This window comes from Dreissena polymorpha, chromosome 6 (genome assembly GCF_020536995.1).
Source record: "Dreissena polymorpha isolate Duluth1 chromosome 6, UMN_Dpol_1.0, whole genome shotgun sequence".
NCBI classification, from domain to species: domain Eukaryota; kingdom Metazoa; phylum Mollusca; class Bivalvia; order Myida; family Dreissenidae; genus Dreissena; species Dreissena polymorpha.
In genome coordinates, this window is record NC_068360.1 from 81,083,994 (window position 1) to 81,098,215 (window position 14,222).

The 14,222-nt window shown below is 36.2% G+C and overlaps 1 protein-coding gene and 1 non-coding gene across 2 annotated transcripts; one reads left to right on the plus strand and one right to left on the minus strand.

Moving 5' to 3' along the window:
- Positions 1-5,288: 5,288 nt before the first annotated feature.
- On the minus strand, positions 5,289-13,893 carry LOC127833977 (uncharacterized). Its single transcript, XM_052359503.1, has 3 exons — positions 13,544-13,893; positions 9,148-9,548; positions 5,289-7,300 (listed from the first exon to the last, which is right to left on the minus strand). Exons 1-3 carry the CDS (start codon positions 13,809-13,811, stop codon positions 6,221-6,223), a joined length of 1,749 nt encoding a protein of 582 aa, XP_052215463.1. The 5' UTR covers positions 13,812-13,893; the 3' UTR covers positions 5,289-6,220.
- A 232-nt stretch (positions 13,894-14,125) lies between these two features.
- On the plus strand, positions 14,126-14,209 carry Trnal-cag (transfer RNA leucine (anticodon CAG)). Its single transcript has one exon. It is a non-coding gene; the product is annotated as a tRNA-Leu (tRNA).
- Positions 14,210-14,222: the final 13 nt, after the last annotated feature.

The following is a 14,222-nucleotide window of genomic DNA, read 5'->3' on the forward strand; positions in this document are numbered from 1 at the left end:
TTTCGGATTCCGTTAATACACTTATTTCATTACATTATTTGAGTATTCATTAATAATTCGGTAAAATATTACTTTTGACTTGAAACTTTTCTGAAAATAGCTTATGGAATTCCAAATTTACCCATAATTGTATTACCGGAAACGAGGGTCCTTGATTATCAGAATCAATTTCCAAGTTTTTCAAATTATTATCGGAAAATTTCCGAGGACTGGTGGTATTTTGTTAGGACTGCTATAAGCCTTTAGCCTTCAGCCTATAACCTCAGGCTTATGCAGCTGTTTTCAACTCAATAACAAGGCCATACCAAGTAAAGTAAGTCGTACAATCATATTATTTTTCTAATAAAAGCATGTCATAAAACATGTACTAGTATGTGTACTATTTAAAGGAAACCAATAATCTATACAGGTTTTGATATGAACTTTAAAAAGTATGAACTTATGAGCCCGTGAGATATAAACCCATTCATATTTCCCACATGTATACGAAATGGCAGGGACCTATGTGTTTGTATAGGTCCCTGGAAATGGTCATGATTTTCAAAGAACAAGTAAATTACTTCTTAAGATACAACTCAATTGGGGACGCGCTAAGGCATTAATTAGCCATGCTTATTTAATAAAGAACTGCATTTTTTTCACATGGCATTAGGTAACTTAAAAAATTTAGAGTACATCAAATATTGTTTGTGACATGTACTTAAGGGAAGCTGCGGCGTAGCTATTGGCCATTTTTTTCTGCCAAAGACTATGTCATAAATTCCCATAATTCAGTGAAAACTATCATAAAAGTCTTAAAACTTTAATGACGCAAAGATTTTGGCGACGTCATAATATAATCGCAAATTTTGATTTTTGTTATTGCATGAAAGCATAGCATAACAAAGAAATTGTTTCTTTCGGTGAATGATTGAATATTTATAACACTCGGGGCTATAGAGCCACTTTATTTCAACTCGCGGTTACGCCAAATATGAACCGTTTTCCATACACACCCATTAAATAAAATTCGATCATGCTCTTGCCTACCAGAAATGTGCATGGAAAAGTCGAGTGCCCCTGAGAATGTTTGCTTATATCTGTACTTTGTCTTGCATATTTTCGTTCAGTCCCTCATATTTTTCTAAATAGATCGCTTTAATCAAACAGTAATTTTGGAAGTTTTCTTTTACGGTATGTACACACCAACTGCACGCATTGAATTGTCTGGCGTGTTGAAAAAGCTCAATGTTTTCTCAAATAATCCACTCAAGTATAAATCTTGATTTGTCAGAAGGCAAATGCAGTAAATGAATCAGTAATTAAGATTAATATTTAAAGAAGAAATACCATGTTATTAGAAGAAATTAGGAAACAAAAACATTTCCACCTATAATCCCATAGCATTCGATATTTCTTGCACTTTTGTTGCATAAATTGGTTACACTTTTGGAAAAAAAAGTTATAACTGTTGTATCAACACCACTGCAAGATATAGAAGTGCAAACATCCCATCGCAAGGGAAATATTTAAAACGATTATATGTGATTTAATATGGCTACCAGGTGATAGTCTAGCGATTTGTGATCTTATAAGAAAAGGGGCAATAGGATTATGAACAGTGTTGATTCACAAAACATTATTACTTTTCTTTCTCTTGGGAAAACTTAGTCTTTCTCTGTATATATTGGCTCATAGTGTGAACGACCGCGAAATCTGATTACGGAAAGTTAAATTTATAAAAAGATTTTGGCAGAACTTCTGGGTACGTCGCATTTCCTGATATGAAAGACGACGGCGTGAAACAATATTGGCATCAAGTTCAACTTTGATTTTGCTCAATATAAATACGGTTAAATAGTCGAGGATTTTATCAGTTAAATATCCTCGAAGTCTGACGAGAAAAGTTTTCACAGGAGGAGGCAAAACTGGAAGAGGTAATTATTAATGTTGGGATAATACACAATTAACCCATGTATGCCTAGTGGACTCTCCCATCCTTCTAAACTGGATTAATTTATTTCCAAAATTAGGGATGTCTAGTATATTTATTTCTACATATTTAGAATATTTCTTACAGAAATTCCTTTAAGCAAACAGCGCAGACCCAGATGAGACGCCGCATCATGCGGCTTCTCATCTGGGTCCACGCTGTTTGCTAAGGCCTTTTTTCTAGACGCTAGGCATAAACGGGTTAAAATCATCATTAGCATCAATCATGGTCACAAGTAATCCTTTAAAAAACAAAGCAATTCATAGATTTTGACATATAAAGTAAAAAGCTATAGAAAATTTTGATTCATGAACATTTAATACAATCAACAATATTGAGTAACAACAATCGTGTCATCATCAAACAATTATGCGACTGTAGGGACACATACTATACAGTTTTAATGGAGTTTGACCATAATAAATGCATGTCTGTTTCAATAAAGCAGTAAGGAAAATGCCCCGTTTCGATACAACAGAATATTTGAGAAATATATCATATGCAATCACATATCTGTGAAGCGAGGCTTTCATGTGTTTATTTCAACGTTTCCTTCCGCGAATGAGCGTGAATTATTTGAGGACCAAAAGTGTGTCCTTATCTAATTAACTTACAAACTCGCGAAGGTTGGGACTTATTTTGAATACAGCTCTTACTCAGCCATTTTTTCCTGAAAGGCATTTACTTTTAGTGTGCTCTTGCGCTGAGGGTGAAACCAAAGTACCCGAAACTAACGCCCTCTCCGGAATGGTGACCACTTACTAGGCTCATATGTGTCGGGCGCGGGGATTGAACACGGGTCACCGAGGCTACGCTAGGCTAGACCAATCACTACGCCAACCAGAGCTTGCGCTGCTTTCATTGTGTTTACCCCATTTTAAGAGGGGTGGAAGCATATTTATTCTCTATTGTCAGTCCGTACTTCCGTCCGTCCCACTTTTGTGTCGCGCGTAACTCAACCAGAATTGCTGCTAGAGGATTGATGATTTGAAAATATATATTAATCCGGATGCCAGCTACCGAAACTTTTGGTTCGGATAGTTTCGACATAACGGGATTTATGGTCCCTTAAAAGACCCTTTTTGTTTGCAAACATATTACACTTTTTGTCGTACACATTAGCCACAATGTGAACGTGCGTACCTCCGTATTTAAGTTCATAGGATTACATAAACAAACTTATACTACGGTCCCTTTTTATATGAAAAAACTTACATTTCTTTTTACTTGTGTCGCGCGTAACTCAAAAATATTTTTGCTAACTTTGCACAGAGACGTAGATCTACGTTCTTGCTTTGCATTCGTATTAACAAGCATATGAACTTGTGCATTTTCATATTTTTGTTCGGATACTATAATGTATAATAATTGTAATGGGATTTGGGACCATTATTTAGCAAAGTAACCTTATAATTTTGTGTCGCGCGCAACTCAAAAAAGAATTGCTCTTCGGGGAGGGAGGTAAAACTGTATAAACATTCAAATTAACCAGCGTTTTAAGTTCCGTACCTTCATAATTTGGGGTTCGTATGTTTTCTACAAAACCGGACAGAAATTGAGTCCTCAGGCAAAATCTCACGGACAATTAAGTTCGCTCGCTGTATTGGTTTAACTAATAACACATTACTTGAATTATGTTCTTGTTCTTCATAGTTCCTTTTTATACAATTCATGTATGTAAATATTTTCACACACGTATTGCAACATTATCCACCATAAGGGTGTTCACTTTAATACATAGGTTTTGTTTTTATGATATTCATGGTATAAATTGAACTGAAATTTTGTAGGGAAATTAATCGTGTTGAAGCACTGAAAATTCAATTGATATATGAAGTGTCATTAAATGAAAGCTAGGCAAAGTAATTATTAAACGAGGTGCCGATGTTCCGGGCATGCAAACACGCAGGAAGCCGATTGTTCGGATGCCGTTTGTCCTGCAATCGCTGCAGTCAATGCGTAGCAGACCGTCTCTGGCATATAAATAAAACCTCAATAAAGCAAAAATTCCAATGTGCGCTCTATAAGTCAATTGAATGTTCTCTGTTAAAATGTTGAGAGGCAAATCATATCCTCAACTCGGACGTTCACTTACATAAGTTTCGGCATTGTTTCTTTATACATTTTAAGTAATGTGGCCACGCTATCTGGTTGGCAGACATGCAAAGGGAAACGAGTACAATATTTTATACAATTACGACGTCAGTTTTAATGTATTAAAGCCAGCACTAATAATAACAAATAACAACAAGGGCTGTTTGTAAAACATGCATGCCCCCCATATGGGGTGTCCGTTGTACTGGCAGCCATTGTGTGAATGCGACTTTTGTCACTGTGACCTTGACCTTTGACCTAGTGACCGGGAAATCAATAGGGGTCATCTGCAAGTCACGATCAATGTACCTATGAAGTGTCATGATCCTAGGCAAAAGCGTTCTTGAGTTATCATCCGAAAATCATTTTACTATTTCGGGTCACCGTGACCTTGACCTTGTGACCTCAAAATCAATAGGGGTCATCTGCGAGTCATGATCAATCTACCTATGAAGTTTTATGATCCTAGGCATATGCGTTCTTGAGTTATCATCCGAAAATCATTTTACTATTTCGGGTCACCGTGACCTTGACCTTTGACCTAGTGACCTGAAAATCAATAGGGGTCATCTGCGAGTCATGATCAATCTACCTATAAAGTTTCATGATCCTAGGCATATGCGTTCTTAAATTATCATCCGAAAATCATTTTACTATTTCGGGTCACCATGACCTTGACCTTTGACCTAGTGACCTCAAAATCAATAGGGGTCATCTGCGAGTCATGAGCAATATACCCATGAAGTTTCAAGATCCTAGGCGTATGCGTTCTTGAATTATCATCCGGAAACCATTTTACTATTTCTGGTCATCGTGACCTTGACCTTTGACCTAGTGACCTCAAAATCAATAGGGTTCATCTGCGAGTCATGATCAATCTACCCATGAAGTTTCATGATCCTAGCCCCAAGCGTTCTTGAGTTATCATCCGAAAACCACCTGGTGGACGGACCGACCGACCTACCGACCGACCGACATGAGCAAAGCAATATACCCCCTCTTCTTCGAAGGGGGGCATAAATACTGAAAACCACACATTAAAACAATACATCTGAGAGATTTTAAATTGATAATAAAATTAAATTCTTTTAAAAATCAGCTGAATACCTTATGTAAATCATCATATTATAATGTTGTATTGTTTCAAACCCAGTAAAATCTATTAGTTTAAACAATGCATATCAAGTATTTTTTATTTAGTAAATGTAAGTAATACTTAACGTTCTTCTTTCTAGATTTATTTACAAATATATATTGTATCATATCTAAGCACTTTGGAATTTTTAATGCAACTAGACCACCACCCATGATTTGCTTTGCAAAAAAGGTTGATACAAGGTAGATACATAAAACAGATAAACGCATTATCACCTAAACCATGTGAAGTCCATTTACTGAAATACAATTCAATACAATGTACATCTCGAATTTCGGAATTATGATCATGCATGCAAAATGCTGTCTTTCACTTCATTTTTGTAGAGGAAGTACATACAGAAACATAGTGTTTTCAATACATTATTTAAATCAGACATGTTTCTCTTGTAGATTAATTGTTGGTTTATAAAAGTAACAATGAAATACATCACCATTACCATGCAATAGATTTTATAAATCCTGAATAATAAGATTTGGAACAAAAGTTGTAGCAATAATTTAACCAATCCAATGGTTACCGTAAGCACCAAATTTTTAGAACATGAACAAACAGGAATAAAATTAAACCAAATCTACAAAAAAGATTACATTAGTAAAATTAAACATTGATCAACAACAAACATAATTATATGAACACACATTTATCTTCATGAATATATCACAATTTCAAACAATTATAACTCTTTCAGTGCGGGAACCGAATTTTGAAGGCCTTTGCAAACAGTTTGGATCCAGATGAGACGCCACAGAACGTGGCGTCTCATCAGGATCCAAACTGTTTGCTATTCTAATAGTATTCTTTGAAAAAAAAACGAAGAAAATGCTTATTTTAGAAATTCGGCAGAAGACAATTTAGCAGACGACAAATTTCCCAGCATGCAAAGGGTTAAAGCTTACTGATCTAAAGAATCAAGTGAGTCCAGCTCTTATAATATAAACACATATTTCTTCAGTAGCTTCATAAACATATCGCATACAATTAGACATCCAACTCCTCTACAAAAATGCATCAAGTGATTCCAGCTCTAACAAAATATCAGCAACATTGACCCTCTGTTTTTTCCTGGCTGTACACCTTACAGAAATGTCCATAAGATTAGTGACCAGCTTGTCTGACCACTGTCCAGCTGTCCAGTCCAGCAGGCTGCTGATGTCCTGCTCGTGCTCATCCATGTGGCTCTTAAGATCACGCTCCTCCCGTGTATCATCCATCGGAGGCAGAGCCGTCAATACCTCCAGCACGATGATTCCGTAACTGAAAGCGTCAAGCTTCGTTGAGACGTCAAAGTGGATTGCCTCGGGGGCCAAGTACGCCGAGGTACCTATCACGACAGATGTGGACATTGGCTTTGTTTGGTTACCCATTGGACCTGCTCGAGCTGTTGCGAAATCGCCTACTTTTGGGCTATAGTCATCGTCCAATAAAACGTTGGCGCTTTTTATGTCCCTGTGCACTATACCTTGCGTGTTCAGGAAGGCGATACCTTTGGCAGTGCCTTGAAGAATCTGCAGACGGGTTTTAATGCACAGCGAAACTGTCTGATTCTTTCTCTGCAGCCGATCTTCGAGCGAACCGTTCGGTAAATACTCATACACCAAACACTGCACAGGCCCGTCGATGCTGTATGCATACAGACACACGATATTTGGATGTCTGTACTTCGTTAACGACTCCAATTCAGTCTTAAACTGCTTCATCATCTCCTCCTTTTCATCAAGCTTTTTAAGTTTCTTTATCGCCACTTTGTGTCCGTTGTCAAACACGCCCAGAAAAACTTCGCCAAAGCCACCTGATCCGATTGACCGTCCACCGTTGGCCACTTCGCCTTGTTTGAAGTCAAGAGTGATATGCTGTAAGACCTGATAACTCATCTCTCTATGAGGACCTATCAGCTTGTAAATGTCCGTCTTGGCTGAAAGCTTTTGTGCTTCTGTTCGTTTTTGCTGCAGTTCTACCCGGTCGTCAGATTCTATTGGCTCTTTCGCACCATGCATTTGCTGCTTTGCTTCTGGCAGTTTCGCAATGGAATATATGTCTTTTTCGCCAACAGACAGATCTTTTTGCATGGAGTAGACCTGCAAGTGCATCAATTATACTTTAAAGTTTAAACAGTTTTTTTTTTCACCATTTTTTGGAATGGGGCTGGGTCCCTTTGAATTGGGAAAATTTGCAGCATTTTGACTAAATTTGGGAAATAAGTGTTGTTGCTGTTTTGCTAAAATATGCTACAAATTGAGAATACAAGTGTTTTTCATTATCATTTTTAATAAAGTTTAACTGATATGTCTGTATGGGAGATGAACAAAATGTTGAAATCTACAAAAAACAAGGGCTGTCTCCATCAGAAGACATATGCCCCCGGAAAACGCTTTTTTGAAACCTAAACGCAGATTTCAAAACTTGAACACAGACCCAAAGTTCAAGGTCAAGGTCAAAGGGTCAACCATTTTGTGCGTATGGAAAGGCCTTGTTTATATACACATGCATACCAAATATGAAGGTTGTATCTAAGGCGACATAGAAGTTATGAGCATTTTTCGAAACCTAACCTATTCAAAGCAGATTTCGAAACCTAAGCACGGACCCTAAGTTCAAGGTCAAGGTCAAAGGGGTCAAAATTTGTGTGCGTATGGAAAGGCCTTGTTTATATACACATGCATACCAAATATGAAGGTATTACCTGAAGCAACATAGAAGTTATCAGCATATTTCAAAACCTTAATGCAGATTTTTGAAACCTAAACGCGGACCCCAAGTTCAAGGTCAAAGAGGTCAAAATTTGTAAGCATATGGAAAGGCCTTGTTTATATACACATGCATACAAAATATGAAAGTTACATCTGAAGCGACATATAAGTTATGAGCATTTTTCGAAACCTAAACACAGTGTGACGGAAAGACAGACGGTCTGATCACTATATGCCCTCCTTCAGGGACATAAAAATTGAGAAAACCTTCAATTGTTAATTTTTAGGTCCCATCTGGGAAAAATATATCCTTTATATTGGGAATGTGGCCGACCAAATACCTGACCCAATTTTTTACAACAAAAAACTCAACAACAACAATGACTTAGCAAAAGACCTTAGAATACACATTATGTGAAATTGGAATAAAACATCAATCTTGGATTATACAGTTTTTACCTAAATTCATCATATGCAGATTCATCATTTATGATGACAAATTCTAAGACTAGTTTAATACACACTTTTATATATAATTGAATCCTATAATTGTTTTACTACAAAACTTGATGCTTTATCAGCGTGTTTGTTTTAGCCCCCAAAAATGAAACAATGCTAATGCATGATTGAATGCAGTTACAGTTAAAATTGAAAAAAAAGAAAAAAAGAAAGTCATGAAAACGTTCTTAATACACTAAAAGTAAAGACAGGCAATTACAAAAATACATTCAGAACATGAAATGGAAAATCGCCAAAATTATGACTCAAAATTATTCCTCCTGAGACTTCATGCATGGTTATAATTCAGAGCTTCACATGGCTAAAAACCATCTGTCGCCACATTAATGACTATATCATGATTCTTCTCATTTTGTGATTTTTTATTATATGATTACGCCACAACAAATTGATTAAATGTTCGTCGGATTTGCCGCACCTAAAAATTTTGAAACGGAAAAAAACTAAAACAATTTTGCTGCAAACCTATTCTGGCATTTAATGATTTAAATTAATTTTGCCCACATATTTTCCATTTTAGTTGGTTATAATGCATATCCTTAAACAAAGATTTGTAGCTAAATTGATTTTTAGCGACATTGTTTAGGCTTATTTTTACTTTTTGATTATTTTGGCAAGTTGTAATAGTAAACTTGCAGAGTATGTATATGGTATGACTGATACATGTTTCTGTATTTCTTAATACCATAATTATTATAAACAAGCTGTCTACTTACAGCATCTCCCACACCTTCTTCCAGATCCATTGATTTGCCACCACTTTCATAGAAGCCAATCAGAAGACCTTCTGACCCAGACCTCAGTTTGTAATAGTCATTATCAACGCTACCTTTACTCAGTCCTTCGTACTCTATTTGCTTATCACAAAGATGCTCCTTTTCACTCTTTTCGTTGACGTTACTTGACGGTACATGTATGTCGCCAGATCTGTTTGGTATCCAGCGAGGTTCAGGTAAATCTGACAAACTGTTACATGCGCTGCTTGGTGCTGAAAGGTCCCTCAGTGGACCCATGTTCAAGACGTTTTCGTGCAGATAGTTTGCAGCTTCGCCTAAATGTGCTTCTTGAAGGACACGAACCAGGTGCTTCACCATTGTGTTTTGTGTGGCCCAGTCATCTTAAATATAAATGGTTTAATAAAGTAATACCAAATGATAATGGTATCTTTGCTTTTAAACTAACAAAAATATTGCCTTTCCAGGGCTTCTTTTCCTTCTTACAGAATGGCTGTGGACAGCCATTACACAATTTAAACACTGACATATCACAAATCTAGCAAGGCTTAAAATACTTAAAAATACGGCCATTTTTAACTGTGAAAATGGGTCTTTTTTGGCTTAAAACTGTCAAAAACGGGCCATTTCACAATTCAAAATTACAATTTGATTTAATATATACATGAGCGAAACAAGATATTTACAGTAGTGAGGCTTTTCTATGGTTTTGAATAGAGTTTACCAGTTTGAATATTGTTGATCTTAATGTAAATGGTATTAAGCATGCTTTTACTATACTTATTCTAAACAAACTGAATAACAGAATTTGTACAAGTTTGCCACTCGTTTTTCCGCAATTTTTAGAAGTTTTCGACTCACTTTTTCACAATTATGAAAAGTTTTTTCATTTTTTCCCAAAGTGAGGGGGCCAGGACCGCTTCACAACATCAGGAAACAAGAGCTATGTTTGTGAAACACAATGCCGCCCACTGCGCCGCTTTGAAGCCATATATTTGACCTTGAAGGGTGACCTTGACCTTTCACCACTCAACATGTGCAGCTCCATGAGATACACTTGCATGACAAATATCAAGTTGCTATCTTCAATACTGCAAAAGTTATCGCAAAACTTTAACCAAGATGAAAGTTTTGGGACAGAATGACTGACAGACAGACAGGCCAAAAACAATATACCCCCGATCATTTGATCCGGGGGCATAAAAAAGCCCTGCTTTTCAATATGATCTTGATTCGACCCATTCTCAGCTGTTTAATGTGTATTAGATATCTGTTATGCATACACTCTTAAGTGTGCATTAACAAAAACTGTATCAAGAATTATTATGAGAAAACCTTTCCTACAGATTGAACAAGACTATTGCCAAGCAATAATAGTCCCCTACCGGTGAAACTTCACCATTTTCAGCAATATTTCTAGTTTATTTGTTGCCATAGCAACCAGAATTATTGACGTAAGAACAACAGAAAATGATGTACATAAACTCCATATTGCTATCTATCCATGTTTCAAATTTAATGAAAAAATATGAAGAACTTTCAAAGTTATGGCAGGATCCACCATTTTCAGCAATATTTCTAGTCTATTTGTTGCCATAGCAACCAGAATTCTTGACGTAGGAACTAAACGAAATAACGTGCATAATCTCCATATTGGCATCTGTCCATGTTTCAAGTTTTAAGAAAAAGATGAAGGTTACATGTAAGTTATCGCAGGATCCAGCAAAGTGTGACAGACTAACAGATTCACAGACCGCAAACCAAAAGTCCCCTTCGGTTTCACTGGCAGGCGACTTATAAGTAGCCTCAGGTTAGTTTGTAAATCAAATGCAGTTGGCTTACATCAGTCAAATCCAAACTAGATAAATCGTTACAGGACATTAGGTCCTATAAAATAATAACAACTTTAGAACCTCTTATTTTTTTACAGGACCTATGTGCTTGAGAACTTAATATAAAAATCATCCGCTATGAACCTTTGCAAATTGTAATCTCTGAAAAACATTTCAGGGTTCAATAAATGAAAGTAGCTTTGAGTGCCCATGTCAGACTAGTCAAGATGGCCTGAAGTAACGAAAGCGGCCTAAATAAAAGATCACCTCCCTTTTTAATGCCTGGATATTGACATGAAGGGCAAAATGACAATGAGCCTTACAAGAAATGAACCTTTTGCATGCTGGGAAATTTTTCGTCTGCTAAAATGTTGTCTGCTGAATTTCTAAAATTAGCATTTTTTCGATTTTTTTTCCAAAGAATACTATCAGAATAGCAAACAGTTTGGATCCTGATGAGACGCCACGTTCTGTGGCGTCTCATCTAGATCCAAACTGTTTGCAAAGGCCTTTAAAATTCGGTTCCAGCGCTGAAAGGGTTAATATAGCTAATCAAACACACAAATATATATTTGAATCACTTAATAGTGACATTAGGTTTGATGACAGTTTTTATCCAGTTTTTGTATTGAGCTTTCTCTACAAAACAAAAACAAATTGATGTTGATGGCAACATGTTTTGTAGTTGATGCAATGTATTAGGTTGATTGAACTGGATTTTATTTATACAAGTGAGAGATAATTTTTTAACACAGTTTTTGCCTTTACTCAGAACAACTTTGAACTGTACCTGGGTGCAGAATCAACAGGGTTTTCAGGGGTTTACACACGGGCTGTAGAGAATGTAATCACACTGTTAAGAACTCAATATTTTTGAAAATATCTCAAGTTATTGAAATACATTTGCAAAAATCTTTAGTGCATAAAAGAAACTTTTTCTTGCAGTTTGTGCCGATATCTTACGGTTAAAGAATAAATCCTTGAATATGTCTGAAATCGGTGACAAAAATTCAACTTCAAATTCAAGTTGTGTGAAGCATATCCGTGTAGTACAAATGAACTTTGAACAACAGTGCTCCAGCTAGGATTTGAAAAGGACAGGGGGCTTTTTTGTCAAAAGGGCGTTTCTGGAATGCTTCCTCTTATATGTAAATTTATATGTTATTAATAATCGTTAGAAATTTTTTTTATTTAACAATTCAATTATAATGTCTACTACCGGTATGAGGAATACATTAATTGTAATGTAATGTAATAAGAGATTTATTTATCATCATATGTTTTTTTGTTTTGTTTTTTAAGGGCAGGGGGGCCCAAGGAAGAGGGCGGAGGTTCGGGAGGGCAGGGCGCCCTTCAATTTAGGCCTAGCTGGAGCACTGAACAAGAACACAGGCTTATTAAAGCTTGATTGGTCATTGTCGGCTCGGGTACTACTTACATGTTCCCCGGGTATTCTTCAGTATACTTACATATACCCTGGGTTTGGTAAATATACTTAAACATACCCGGGAATTTTAATGCTATATCGGTAGTTGTCAGATATTTTTATTTATTAATTATGTTCACATTTAAGTCTATTTTCTGTTAAATGGCCTCTATATTATTGAAACTCATACTCAAAAAGCAGGTTGTAAACTGTAGCGCGTTTTACGACATCTGAATTTGGGGGGGAATACAAGTTACAACTCGGGCACAGTCTAATATCGACGGGGTACGTTTAAAGGGGCCTTTTCACAGTTTTTGGCATGTTTTGAAATAAGTCATTAAATGCTTTATATTGATAAATGTAAACATTGGATCTTAAAAGCTCCAGTAAAAAATCAAGAATAAAATTTAAAAAAGAAAAAAAAAGTAGCCTCAGCTGGACTCGAACCAGTGACCCCCGGAGTCCTGGAGTAACCTGGAGTAAAAACGCATTAGCCCGCTCGGCTATTCTGCCAAGCATACTTGGTTGAAGCATTTTATGAATTATATTAGCAATCTTCTTAGTCATAAAATTTAACGACAACAACAGAACTCTCCAAACTATTCAATCGTTTCGCGTTGAAACACTTAATAATTTTTAGGTTTTTATATCATCAAAAGATGCATAAATTGGCTATATTAGACCACGGTAAATGTTCAGTAATACTGTTTCCTCACAAATATCATAACTAAAACAAAAATTTGCGAATCTGGAACAACTTTTTTCAATTTTGTCACTTTACCAAACCGTGAAAAGATCCCTTGAAGCAAATTTACTGTACCTGGGGTACATATAAGTAGTACCCAAGCCGACAATGACCAATTGAGCCTTATGAAATTAAGTAATCTGATGTATTTCATATTGACATAAGCTTAAAAAAAAATAAAATAAAGCACCACTTAACATGGTGTTTACATACATTAAAGTTAAAAGGGCAGACCCTACAAAGTCACGTGATTTTGCACCCTGTGTACCTTAGTATTCATAAAAGCAACAAAGCATTCACGAAGATTCATTGGTTCGAGCCGACTGAGACACGGACTCAAGACCGGATCTCTGACAAAATATCACATATAATAACCAATTATAGCTTTTGTTGGACTTCCTTCCGGACGTTTGCCTTTTTCTTCGAATATTCGTATCTGCAGATGGGAATATCTTTTTTCGCTGGATGCACTGGAAAGATCCACACTGCCAACGTCTCCAATATTTTTGGGAATCAGGGTAACTAGTTTTTCCCATTGTTTGTCGATGTCAAGCATCAAACTAAGCCTTCTTAGCACCGAATAAGGAAGATGTCTAAGAAACGTCTCTCCTGACGTCCGAGTACCATTTTTTCCACCAGTCATTTCCAAATTATATCACTAAAATAAAGTAAAGTTAGAAATTTCATGTAAAAACGGAAGTAAACATTTTGGGGAAATCCATATTGACGTCATGTAAAACATTAACCAATGAAATTTAAGATTTTCATTTGGCAACATTACCAAATTTACCAAATGATATTAATGTATGCATATATGTGCTTTATATATTATTTGTTGTAGAATATTCAACTTTTGAGAAAGTTTCACTATTTATGAGATTGAAGTTGTGATATTTTTGCAGTATAAAAACACTCATGTATTTGTTTATAATTATAATATGAGTTAACCTGTGGCATGTCAGGATGGCCGAGCGGTCTAAGGCGCTGCGTTCAGGTCGCAGTCTGGTTCTCCAGGCGTGGGTTCAAATCCCACTTCTGACAAAATGTTTTCTTG